Source organism: Botrytis byssoidea (assembly GCF_014898295.1).
Source record: "Botrytis byssoidea strain MUCL 94 chromosome Unknown BBYS_012, whole genome shotgun sequence".
NCBI lineage: Eukaryota > Fungi > Ascomycota > Leotiomycetes > Helotiales > Sclerotiniaceae > Botrytis > Botrytis byssoidea.
Window position 1 is genome coordinate 63979 of NW_024065853.1, and position 12648 is coordinate 76626.

The following is a 12648-nucleotide window of genomic DNA, read 5'->3' on the forward strand; positions in this document are numbered from 1 at the left end:
TAATATGCTCCAGAGATCATGCGAGCACAAAAGAATTATATTCTCCGAAGTGATCGATGTCTCCATTCACCCCAATTATCCAATTCTTTGATTCCGATTCTTGAAGTATCTCGTCCCATGTCTATTTAATCAGCTACGTAAATTCAATGATATCGCTTCACTTCTCATAAATTCGTTAATCTTCCCAACAAAAGTCCCTCAACCCTCAAAGAACAGATATCATTCATTCAACTCTCGGCCCCACCCATCCCTTCTAGTACCAATTGTTTCTTCCCACCATACAATACGAACAAACGATGCACTTAGGCGCCGGAACATTCAGATGCGCAGATTTAATCTCCAGAATATTGCTGAGATAATACGGATGGATACCTGTATATCCAGGATGGCTAAGCACTTACAGGCTACGTACATATCAATGTAGTATCGACAATGGACCCCAAGTCTCAAGATGCAGCCCTGAATATCCCTAGGTAGCTATGCACAACTGTAAATAATTCGGATGGATGTGAAGTGGCACATTACGATATGTCACACCGGTTCGTCATTTACTCTTGAGATACTCGTGAATGCTTTGCTCGTAAGTTAACAATGGTTGTATTCTCCCTGTGCAGATGGATGTTCTCAAAGTCAACGATTTTCAACATTTTTTTTAAAACATCCCTTACATCTCAACGCGGCCGTTTCGACAAATTGCATCCTCCATGAAAACTAACCACATTTAATCACCATCAAATGTGTAGCATTTCCTTCCCAAGTTCCCATTCATCTCCATTGGTAGTAGTAAACAGTCCCTTCAGCTACCTACCCTACCCACGACCTCCATCTCTCCCCCATTGCACCTCCCTTCCCTCAAGAGCCAATACATCGATCCTTCACCTCGATCCTTCCACCCATCCTTCCAGAACACTACACCACCTCCAGGCACCCATCGCAATTACACCAACCCTCCATCCCCAAGGATTTCCCCTATCTATTCCAGACCAAGTAAGGAACATCATCCGAGCCCCTAGGTCCAAGCTCGCGTGGCGTGTTCGTGAAACAATTTCCCGTGACTCGTGAGAGTTGTGTAGTGTAGTGTAGTGTAGTGTAGGTTAATGATTGTCCACTCGCCACCAACTAATATAACCAAATACGACTAATTAATACGGAAGATATTGAAATGTAAATTGGAAACATGGCTCAGCATGGCTATTGATAGGCATCAAGCTATAATCTCCAAACCGTAACTAGGACATGAACACAAAGGAATCTTAGAATTGTCTATATAGAATCTGGCGCGAGCAGCCTATCAAGAATCTGCCAGAATTGCGATGTATGTACTCGAAATTTTTCCTTCTATCTATCTATTATCTAAATAAATAACGATGACACGAAACAGCCTTTCCGTTTTTCCTATCCCACATAGATAGATAAAGCTTGAAGATCTAAATATCAAACTTCCCCCAATGACCGCCATACGTTTGAAATTCTGACTTCTCATGTCCTCCCCCGCCCCCTCCCCCTCCCCTCCTTTCGCTTCGCTTACTCACACCTTCCCAATTCCCATTGCATTGACTTCTCTAGCGGTATTTCTTTATCGGAAATTCTACAATGCGCGAGTTGACCAGCCGGTATATATGTATTTCTCCAATATCGAAACTCTAGCGAGCTCTCATGGTGCTTTTAAGAAGTCAAACATCAAAATTCCAACGTTCCAATCATAAATCTACTCCAGCATTCGAGTTCAAAATGTATACATAGAGTCAAAAATGGAACAAAAATCAGGTGGTCTATCATTCATTCATTTAACGCTTTACTCAAACGCGGACCTGCTACCTCTGCTATCAATAGCTTTCATTCATCACAACTTTTCCCTCCAACTTGATTCTCCCAGCCAACTACAATACATTGCTCTAAGGCTTGCAACGTCCCATAAATCTTGGGTACAAACAGCATGTACGGACTGAATGTTGCTTACAGATCCAAGCGATGAATCTCTCAAGACCCAATCCGTAACCACCGTGAGGGGATGTACCATACCTGTTTACTGTTAGTTGTTTTGTGCATACATGGTTTAAGAAACGCAATCAGAGCTTAAGTGTGGTTGCAGAGGTATAAAGAAGGGGGGTAACGTACTTTCTCTGTTCAGTGTACCAGTAGTACTCCTTAGGACTAATACCCTCACGCTCATATGCAGCCATCAATTCTTCATAACCTTCCATTCTCATACTACCACCAACAATCTCACCAACACCTGGCATCAAAACATCCACACTCTCTGTAACTCTTGGATCTTGAGGATCTTTCTTCATGTAGAAGGCTTTGATTTCGACTGGGAAATGTGTGAGAAGGATGGGTAAGTTAATGATATCTGTCATCTTTCTCTCAGCAGCCTCAGCAATATCATCACCGAAGACATGTGGGTTGCCCTCTTCGTTGAGAATAGGGGGATCTTGGGCGTTGAGCCAGTTAATGGCATCCGAGTAGCGCATGCGCTTGAATGGACGGGCTGGAGCTTGAAATTCTGGGTTGAGTTCCTTGATATAACCGGCAATTTCTGGGTCGGCCATAACGGTACTAATGACGGTGCTGATCATCTCCTCCAAATGATCTAGAAGATCATCAAAATCAATGAAATCTAATTCAGCTTCAACGTGGGTATATTCGGACAAATGACGACGAGTTAGGGATTTCTCTGCACGGAAGGACTTTTCGATACAGTAAACGTTGCCGAGACTTGGAATACCAGTTTCGAGGTAAAGTTGAGATGATTGAGTGAGATACGTCTTCTCTCCGTAGTAATCCAATTCAAACAAAGTAGAACCACCCTCTACTTGTGTTTGAACGAAAGCAGGTGGACTAATCTTGGTGAAGTACATCTCCTTGTATGCCTTTGCGAAAGCCCATTCGACTGCAGAACGAACCTTCATAACTGAAGAAGCGGTATCTCCACGGAGGACAAGGTGACGGTTGTCCAACATAGAGGACTCCCATTGATCTTGTTGATGAGAGATCTTGTTGGTGATAGCATCGGCGTCGGATGGGGATCTGCCAATGACTTTGTAGTAATCGACAATCAATTCTCGGTCATCTGGGGCCGATTGACCAGCCATAACCTTTCGCATCTCTCCGTAGAGAGTAAGAGAAGTACCTTGTGCGAAAGTGAGAGCATCGTATGTCTTGGTAAGATCGCCTTGCAAGATACATTGTAAATGCCCATATCCATCGACCAATGTGATGAAAGTGGCTTGCTTTTGTTCTCTCAATCTGTGAATGCGACCTGAAACCTTGACACGGGTACCTTTCTTTTCGCCCTCGCCCAATTCAATATCTTTGCGCATAATCTTGATCTTGACTGCTGGTGGTAATGAGGAATCTTCGGTAAGAACAATCTTTTTCGAATCTTCGAGTGTCTTGAGTCTTGCATCATCTTTCTCTTTCTCTGCGGCAGCCATCTGTTGCTGCTTCACAAGCTTCTTCTTGTGTGCATCCAAGGCATTCTGTGCCTTCTTGATAGCAGCCTTAGCTGGATCTTTCCATACCAATCGCTCTGCTGGATCACCATCTGCGCTCACGGCACCAGTTGTTGAGGCTCTTGATTGGTATTTCCCTCCCTCGCTACCACCGTGTTGAATATAGGCGTATGCTAAAGACTTGTATGGTTTGCTTTCGGCACCTGTGGCTGATTGATCATCTTGCCCAACATCGGTATCGATATAGATTGTATCCGTCTTCAGAGTTCTATCTGCGAGTTCTTGAAGTGCAGCCATGATTATCGCGTTTGGGTGTTCAAAATTGTTTTGAAAGTTTAGAGGAGGGGAACATATTACTTGGTGGGGGAATTTATGCTTCTAAATAATTATTGGAGTCATCAAAACAATCCAATTGGTGAGTCAGAAGGGGAACTGATAAGAGATAAAGGTGAGGGTCACACCGCACATCATAAAACACTCTCTTTTCAAAATTCTTTATCAAATTGGCGAATCATTATTTTCAATTGAAACAGGTGGGAAACGTCTCGTCGGTCACTCATCTGATGTATGAGTAGTTTTAATCTCTATCCAATCCATCGTTGATAGTATTATCGAATTCTCAAATATGAGTAGTTTCATACATTCCTTCGGTACTCTCACCTACATAGGTGCGGTGCTTGTGATATCAATACTCGAGGCGGCCGCTTGAAGAGCCGACTTTTATTAGTGAACGGAAGCTAACGGAACTGACCGACCGACCGACCGATGTGATCAGGAACCAATTTACGCGGTAAAGCTTAACTACCAGGTAGAAACGCGTAGTTTGATTTTCAATGACGCGACTGGTGCCTACCAGGTAGAATTTATTTCTATGCTATCTATCTATCTAGTATGTCAATAGAAAAGTCTGAATGTTTGAGCGGAAGACTTGAAAATGACAATAAAAGAATTGATTCAACCTTTAACAACATACCAAGTATAATTTACAACTAATATCATATCCTTTCAAATAAAGTCGACGTTACAGAGTTGTCAATACTTGAGCGTAATTGGTGCAGATAATTCAATTCCCCTGCTACATAACTCGACATTGTGGCTTCACGCAGACTTCTCACTCCTGCAGTGGGCAACTTCCATACGTTCCTATCAATTAGAACGTTTTGCACAATGCCTCCAAAGCAGGCGACATTGGGGTATGTTAAAGATTCACAAACTACGCTGGGGTTCGTTCCTGTCTAGTATGCAGATGCGATGATGCTAATGACTATTCAATTGAAGCAAGTTCTTTGGCCAACCAAAAGGTGCGCCTCCAAAGCAATCGAAGTTATCTTTCTCTTCAAAGTCAAGCGCAAGCAAGCCGCCTGCAAGCTCGCCATCCGTCTCGGAAACCTCAGAAGAGAATAAAGATGTTGAAATGAAGGATGGGGATTCCGATGCTGGAAATGAAGATTTAATCAAGAAGGAAGAGGGATCTGATGCCAAGGGAAAAGTAAAAAAGGAAGATGTAAAGGTAGAGAAAGGTACGTCTAGGCAGGGTAGGGGTGCACTTCTTCGAAGAGACTAATTAGTTTTGCAAACACAGGCATGAAGAGATCAAGATCCGCCAGTCCGAAACTTTCAGCCAAGACCAAAGCTATTAAAATTGAGGATGAAGTCAAGGAGGAAGAGGAGGAGGAGGATGAAGACGAAGAGCCTATTATGAAGAAACCTCGAAGAGCTCAAAAGGCCGAAGCAAGAGAGAAGAAGCCCTCGCCAAAACCCGCTAGCACAAAATCTAAGACCAAACCTGAGCCAGAATCATCAACCAAAAAAGCCTCTTCAAAGAACATGTCACCGCCACCAAAACGTGGTAAGAATTCCAAAGTGGTAGAAGAAGAGGAAGAAGATGAAGACGACGTGGAAGCAGCAGCACCATCACCAAAACCAGCAAAGCGCCGAGACTCGAATGTATCAAAATCGGCATCAGAATCCGAAATCGAGGAGGACTTAGAATCTAGTGGAGATGAGAAACCAGAAGTGGCTGCTAAAGCTAGGGAGAAGATTCAAACAACCTTGAAATCTAAGGGAAAGGACCCATATCCAGATTGGAAACCAGGAGAGCCAGTACCTTATGCAGCTCTTTGTACAACATTTTCTTTGGTAGAGATGACCACCAAGCGATTAGTCATTGCGGCTCATTGTTCCTTGTTCCTTCGTCAAGTCCTTCGACTCACTCCAGATGATCTTTTGCCTACGGTTCTTCTCATGATCAACAAATTGGCTGCAGATTATGCTGGAATTGAGTTGGGTATTGGTGAATCATTGATCATGAAGGCTATCGGGGAGTCTACTGGTCGAAATCTGAGCGTCATCAAGAATGATCAGAAAGAGATTGGTGATCTTGGACTTGTCGCAGTCAAGAGTCGATCAAATCAGCCTGTGATGTTCAAGCCAAAGCCATTGACAATTAGAGGCGTTCTAAAGAGTTTGATCGACATTGCTACAATGCAAGGCAACGGTGCCCAGGGACGAAAAGTTGACGGAATCAAGAAGTTGCTTTCCGCAGCTGACGCGCATTCGTCAGGCAAGGTTGACATCACAAAAGACAAGGGTGGAGCAAGCGAAGCAAAATACATTGTTCGTTTCCTAGAGGGTAAGCTACGCCTCGGGTTGGCGGAAAAGACCGTTCTCGTTTCTTTGGCTCAAGCAATGGTATGTCATGAAATTGAAGCGAAAGGTTCCGGAAAGGTTCCAAGCACAGAACAGATGGCAAAGGGAGAATCAATATTGAAAGCAGTTCACAGGTATGTTATAATTCTTCAGATCTTGAACAAATTCTAACCAAATATAGCTCTCTTCCCAGTTATGACGTGATTATTCCAGAAATGTTGGAGCACGGCATCTTCAATCTCAAAGACAACTGCAAGCTCCAACCTGGCGTACCGTTGAAGCCTATGTTGGCCAAACCAACAAAAGCAATCACAGAAGTCTTGGATCGATTTGAAAATCAAACTTTCACTTGCGAGTATAAATATGATGGAGAAAGAGCTCAGATACATTACGTTTCTAAGGATTCTCCCAAACAATATCTTGGTGCTACGCCCGCTGCTGCTAAGCCATCTGCTGGAGGTCTCGCTGCTATATTCTCGCGAAACTCAGAAGATTTGTCCAAGAAATACCCAGATATCCTTGGCAAACTGAACACATGGGTTAAGGAAGATACCAAGAGCTTTGTACTCGATTGCGAAACCGTTGCTTGGGATATGGTTGAAAAGAAAGTCTTGCCTTTCCAGCAACTCATGACACGAAAGAAGAAGGATGTTAAGGTCGAAGATGTTAAAGTTAAAGTTTGTGTATTCGCATTCGATCTACTTTTCTTGAATGGTGAAGCTGTTGTTGAGAAATCATTACGAGAACGTCGTGCACTTCTCCATGAAGCTTTCCAACCTGTCGAAGGCGAATTCCAATTTGCTACTAGTATGAATGGTCAAGAGATTGACGAGATTCAGACATTCTTAGATGATAGTGTCAAGGCATCGTGCGAAGGGTTGATGGTAAAGATGTTGGATGGTACGGAAAGTGGTTATGAACCCAGTAAGCGAAGTAGGAATTGGCTCAAGGTATATATTCTCATCCCAATTTGTTTTCTCAATCGTACTAATATTCGCCTCAGATCAAAAAGGATTATCTCTCAGGCATTGGCGACTCTCTCGATCTCGTCGTTCTAGGAGCCTACCATGGTCGTGGAAAACGTACCTCCGTCTACGGCGCTTTCCTGCTCGCCTGTCACAACCCCCAAACTGACACCTACGAGACTATCTGCAACATTGGCACTGGCTTTAGCGAACAAGTCCTCGAAGAGCTTCACGCCCAACTCTCTGCTATAGTCATCGACCGACCTAAACCATTCTACTCCCATTCCTCAGGAAATCAACATCAACCTGATGTTTGGTTTGAGCCAAAATATGTCTGGGAAGTCAAGACGGCTGATTTGACATTAAGTCCGAGATATAAGGCGGGTTGTAAGGAAGGAGTTGACAAAGGAGGAGAAAAGGGTATTTCATTGAGATTTCCAAGATTTATCAAGATTAGAGATGATAAGAAGCCGGATATGGCGACGAGTAGTAGACAGGTGGCGGAGATGTACAGGAAACAGGAGAGTGTTACGAAGAGCAAGGGACCGAGTGTTGATGATGATTTTGAGTATTAGATCACGGGACAAAGAGGTTTGGAGGTCAAATGTCGGTTACTTTGCCGTGCTTATAAAACGATGCCTCAATAGGCGCTGGTGGGTTTGGGGGTAATTACATGAGAGCTTGTTGGTGTCAAGGGTGGGAATATAGTTGCATCGTGTGAGATGAGATGAAATGTTACAATATGGCAATAGTTACACGAGGAGATTCCTGGAAGATTACAACGCCGGATAGCTAAGTAGCATTTACACATATGTTGCAATCTCGACAAGCTCTGAGTTTACGTTATATCCCGCTTCGAGCTTTTTATTCATCTACAGGCATTCATTTCACAAGTCTCATCTCCTTGTCTAGAAGAACATTTGCTGTTTTTTAGTATCTTCGGATATTTGTAGTATATTTGAATCTCACAAGTCGATCCGAACAATAGAAATAATCGCCCGAGAGAGATCTACTCTTCGTTGCTATGCTCATGCACTGCTTCCTGGTCCTTTATCCATCAGAAAGCTTTGGACATCACCAAACACTGATGATTTACGATATTTGTGTTATCATTGAAAAAACGATTACTAAATTAATGTGCTAACAAATTATTGTACAATCAATTATGCTAGCGATCCTGCTGTGCGTATGTCTTCATATTTCGTATCACTATTCCTCTTATCCGCTTCACTCCCTTAAAATCCATTCCCTAACATATCATGCATCCCAAATAAACTCGTATCAAATTGTATCAAATCAGATCAAAACTCAGAGCCGAAACGAGGTCCTATTCCTGTCCACCATTTCCTGCCTTTCCCACTCTCTTGATTTCTCCTCCCAATCCCTCAAGTTTCTCACCTAATTGCTCACCTGCGTTTCCAAGCAAATGTCCTGCTTCCTTGTTCACGTACTCAGAAGTCGTTGTTGTTGTTTCTGTTAGATTGTTTCCCATGGCGGTTGCTCTGTCGCTTGCTTCCTTTGTTGTTGGGATACTATTATTTGTCTTTTCCCCAAGATTTTTAGCACCATTGAATACTTTATCCGAGACGTTCTTTGCGGATTGTGTAATAGTGGCAGTGGAATTTTGGGCTGTAGATGCGAGACTCGAACTATTCTCACGAGCAGATTGAAACGTGTTTTCGCCCACCGTTTTGAAAGTGTGTAAGGCGTTCTCACCTCCTTCCATGACTTTTTCCCTCGCATCGTTGATAATTGCTTTTGGCGAGGGACTGCGTTTCAACAATCGTAGAACCATGAAATAAAGTGAGAGAATGAGTTCATGTACACGATCTTTCACAATCATCGTTAATCCATGGCCTAGGAACCCTTTGATAATCTCTCCTCCGATGCCCTCGTACAATCCTCCTATTCCTTCTTCCCTGTAAATCTTGAGTATGGAATGAATGATTGTGTTTTTTCTTGCTTGCTTGGAAACATCTTTGAGATGTTCCTGTGCTTCCTGGGCAGATTTTTTGGATCCATTCTTCGTTGCATCTTTGACATTGTCTGAAAGCTTCTCAACAGTTTCTTTCTTAACTGGAGAAGAAGACCCGTCGACTTGTGCTCGAGCCTTAGCTAGACTCACGGGATATGTGATGCTACTTGCAACCGCCTTACTGACTGCCGCCAACAAAAATGTAATTCGTGCCCCTGGGTCATCGCGTTTATCTCTCGGGATGACAACACGTTTGAGAAACTCATAGAGAAAGAACGTGATGCTCGGATTGAGAGTAAGTATTAAAGATGCACTATAACCCGACCAGAGACCAGTGATGCCTTTCTTCTCTCTTATATCTGATATTATCGAAGAGATTGTTGGAGATTTTGTGCCTGAGGAAGCAGTCATCGAATGAGTTTGCTTTCGCACGACTATGTTTGATAGTGGTGTGGTGAAAAACTTCGATAACCCGCCAGCCAACGCGCCGACGCCCAATTCTTCGAGTGCTGGAAGAGTAGCTTTGGAGAGTGAGTGATGGGATTGTAGTCTTTTTGAACGAATATATCCATAAAAGAGGAAGAATAGGAATGAGTCTGCAATAGATTTGGATGTGTCTTGTAAGACACCGCTATAAAACCCGGTGATCCCTCCTTCTTCATTGTAAATCTTATCAAAGGCGTCCGCGACTGATGTATATTTCTGTGGCTGTTTGGAAGCAGGCGAAGAGGAGTTTGCGAGAGTTCTTTGGACTTGAAGACGTGTTATGATTAGATCGAGGGGATAGATGCATAGGTTTGAGATGGCGGTTCCAGTGGCGCCGCTTATGGCATGGCCGAGTGCTGGAAGAGCTGTTGAGGTCGTGGAGGATGAGGTATCCTGATATTGATGATATTGTGTAAATGCATCCTAGAGCATTGTTAGTATTGATACATCAACAGGGCGTTCAATAGTTCGGACTGGCAGATCGGAGCTTTCAATGTTTAGACATAACATAACATTCAAAGTGAATCCAATCTTTCAAATCATCTCATTTGTCCTCCTGAATTGGTGAATGGCAAATTTTTTATTGCTGAAATGTAATTCGGACTGATGGAAGCTCTATGTGAAAGGAGATAGACAAGAAAGAGGGAGGGTACAGTACAAGCTGACTATTGTAAACATTTGCCATGGCTGTTCTTTCTGGCCAAGGTATTTTGTACCTTGCAATAATTTAGATATATCGTTTTTCTCGCGGTAGATGATTATATTTTTAAAGTCATAAATTTATTGTATATTGTACAGAACATGAGATTTGAGGGGAAAATAGTTGAGGTTCATATACCAGATCCCTCGGACATGTGAAATGTACCTACCATTTACGTCATCCTGGAAGTATAAACAAAAGGGGGAAACAGGGTTTCCCCAGATTATGCTTATATAATCAACACATTCTTGACGTCGACGCGCGCCACATCAATCATATCCATTCGGGCTTTTTGAAACGGTAGAGTATCAGAGACAAGCCACCTGGCCTCGTACAAATTGACGGTAATCATATCAAGTATCGAGTGGTTCTTGATGTCTTGCTTAAACATTAGGCCTAATTGCTCAATTCCTGAAGATCTTTAGGAGCATTGAGTGATGTCTCCTGATAACGTTTATTGGAGATTGGCTTAGTATTAGATGGGCTATTTTGACCTTAGATGAATGATGCTATATTCAATAAAAAAAAGGAAGATTGTCACTCTAGACGTCTTCCCCAATATATCAAATCCAAATCTCTCTGTCCTTCCGGTGGAGAGATTGGCTTGCATCACTTCAGGCTTCACTACTACTTTGGACAATACTAAACAGTGTTGGACTATCATTGTACCACGCATTTTTAATTATTATAGGCTCAATATAGGTTCGCTATCCAACGCCAATGTACTCGCCGATAATTCATCTCCACTTCGGAGTCATTTCGAGCTTACCAGCTCCATCGGTTTCCCTCCTTATCCACACTCTCTTCCATACCTCACCTCTTCACATATCTATTCCTTAAACCCATGCCACTTCCCCCTTTTTTCATTTCTTCTATCTTTAGTTCTTCCGCAGCCTTTTCTTCTTCCCTGTGTCGTTTCGCAATTGCTTTCTGTCTTCTCTCGTCTCCACTAAATGATCTCACCACAACCCTGACTGTGTAAACCTGTCCCTCCTCATTTTTGACAAGGTTGAATGACCTTAAATGCACACGTCGAAGCTGTTCAAGCATTATCTGTGCTTTGGCCAGTTCAGTTTCGATGAGTCGTAGTTCGTTATGCTTTGCTAACATCAAGTGGGAAATTTCAAGCTCGATTTGATCGCGGATGTTGGTTGTGGCGGTTTGGAGAGTGGTATGCCGTGGACTCTCGAATATCCTACTTGGAGTCATTAATTGGCTTGAACTTGAAGGGATACGAACCGGTGCTGCGGCTTTGGAGGATCTGTTGAGTGGACAGGGAGTTGCCACTTCGTCTTTGTCCTGACGTTCAGGTTTCACTGGAACCATGATTGGTTCTGAAATTTCTGGCGCGTCATTCATTTCCACATCCTCATAGTTGACCCGAAAAGCGTGACTAACAAGAGATTGGCCAGGATTAGATGGATTTGGGAAATTCGTATGCGGATGTTGAAGAGGCCCTAATCTTGAAGGACGTCCTTGTGGAGACGACGATGGCAGCGGCATTTTAAGACGGCTCAAGAGATTGAAGTTGAGATTGACCTGATCCACGAAGAGCTTTTGTGTTCTTTCCTCAAGAGCAACTAGGTTTGGACCAAAATTTTGAAGCTCTTTGATCTTGGCTTCTGCTCTCGAAAGACGCTTCCTTGGGTGATCTTTGTTCTCGGTAAAGTCATTGCTAGAAGAAATGCTTGAGGAGTTGCTTCTGTGTGGCTGATAAGATGGGGTGGAAGAAAGTGCACGCGTTTCCTCCGTGCCATGGCTGGTATGAGAATTATGACGAGAATAACGAGAACCATCTGGTTCCGCTGAAGGGATAGATCTTCCGAGTCTGGGTGATTGGCGAAGATCTTTCATTATGAGCAATGAAAGCGAGATGTGTTAGTGAATGTTGCTTTTAAAGTGATGGTGCTTGCATTTAATGGTTGACAATCTAACTTGATAAGGCCTTTTAGTGGTTTGAGAATGACAATCTCACTTTGCAAATTTATGATTGAAATCTATAAAGGTACGGCTTGGAGGTCATGGTCTTAGCGTGGACGAATCAATTAGAACCATAAATAAAACTAGTCATTCTCGAGAGAAAATTTGTCAACAGGCGCGGTACGTAGGAATAGTGAATAGTTTCCTTTACATTGAAAACGAATTATGCCAGATTATTTCATATAATCTCAAGAAAATTGAGGCTATCATACTCTGGCTTTGCTTTCAAGAGATGAAATGAAGGTCTCGAACATCCCAAGAAATCGAGAGTTCAGATGAGATGAGATGAGATTAGATGAGATGCCCTCGAGGTTTTCGACTTCAAATTGCACTTCCAAAGGTACAGTTTTTTAATGTTCAATAAAGCCATGGAATAATCAGGGACAAAAGTTGTGACATCTTAGGATCCACAAGATTTCAATCGGTCTCTCAAATTCT

The 12648-nt window shown here is 42.9% G+C and overlaps 4 protein-coding genes across 4 annotated transcripts; 1 reads left to right on the plus strand and 3 right to left on the minus strand.

The window, feature by feature from the left end:
- Positions 1-1895: 1895 nt before the first annotated feature.
- Positions 1896-3752, minus strand: EAE97_006434 (uncharacterized protein; the record flags this gene model as incomplete). Its single annotated transcript, XM_038876947.1, has 2 exons — positions 1896-2022; positions 2119-3752. 2 exons carry the CDS (start codon positions 3750-3752, stop codon positions 1896-1898), a joined length of 1761 nt encoding a protein of 586 aa, XP_038731879.1.
- Positions 3753-4622: 870 nt separating this feature from the next.
- Positions 4623-7644, plus strand: EAE97_006435 (uncharacterized protein; the record flags this gene model as incomplete). The annotated part of the gene is made up of 5 exons (XM_038876948.1): positions 4623-4648; positions 4734-4975; positions 5038-6238; positions 6286-7054; positions 7108-7644. 5 exons carry the CDS (start codon positions 4623-4625, stop codon positions 7642-7644), a joined length of 2775 nt encoding a protein of 924 aa, XP_038731880.1.
- Positions 7645-8396: 752 nt separating this feature from the next.
- EAE97_006436 (uncharacterized protein) lies at positions 8397-10215 on the minus strand (the record flags this gene model as incomplete). The annotated part of the gene is made up of 2 exons (XM_038876949.1): positions 8397-9953; positions 10189-10215. 2 exons carry the CDS (start codon positions 10213-10215, stop codon positions 8397-8399), a joined length of 1584 nt encoding a protein of 527 aa, XP_038731881.1.
- An 828-nt stretch (positions 10216-11043) lies between these two features.
- EAE97_006437 (uncharacterized protein) lies at positions 11044-12084 on the minus strand (the record flags this gene model as incomplete). Its single annotated transcript, XM_038876950.1, has 1 exon — positions 11044-12084. The coding sequence occupies one exon, from the start codon at positions 12082-12084 to the stop codon at positions 11044-11046; it is 1041 nt and encodes a 346-aa protein (XP_038731882.1).
- Between the last annotated feature and the right edge of the window lie 564 nt (positions 12085-12648).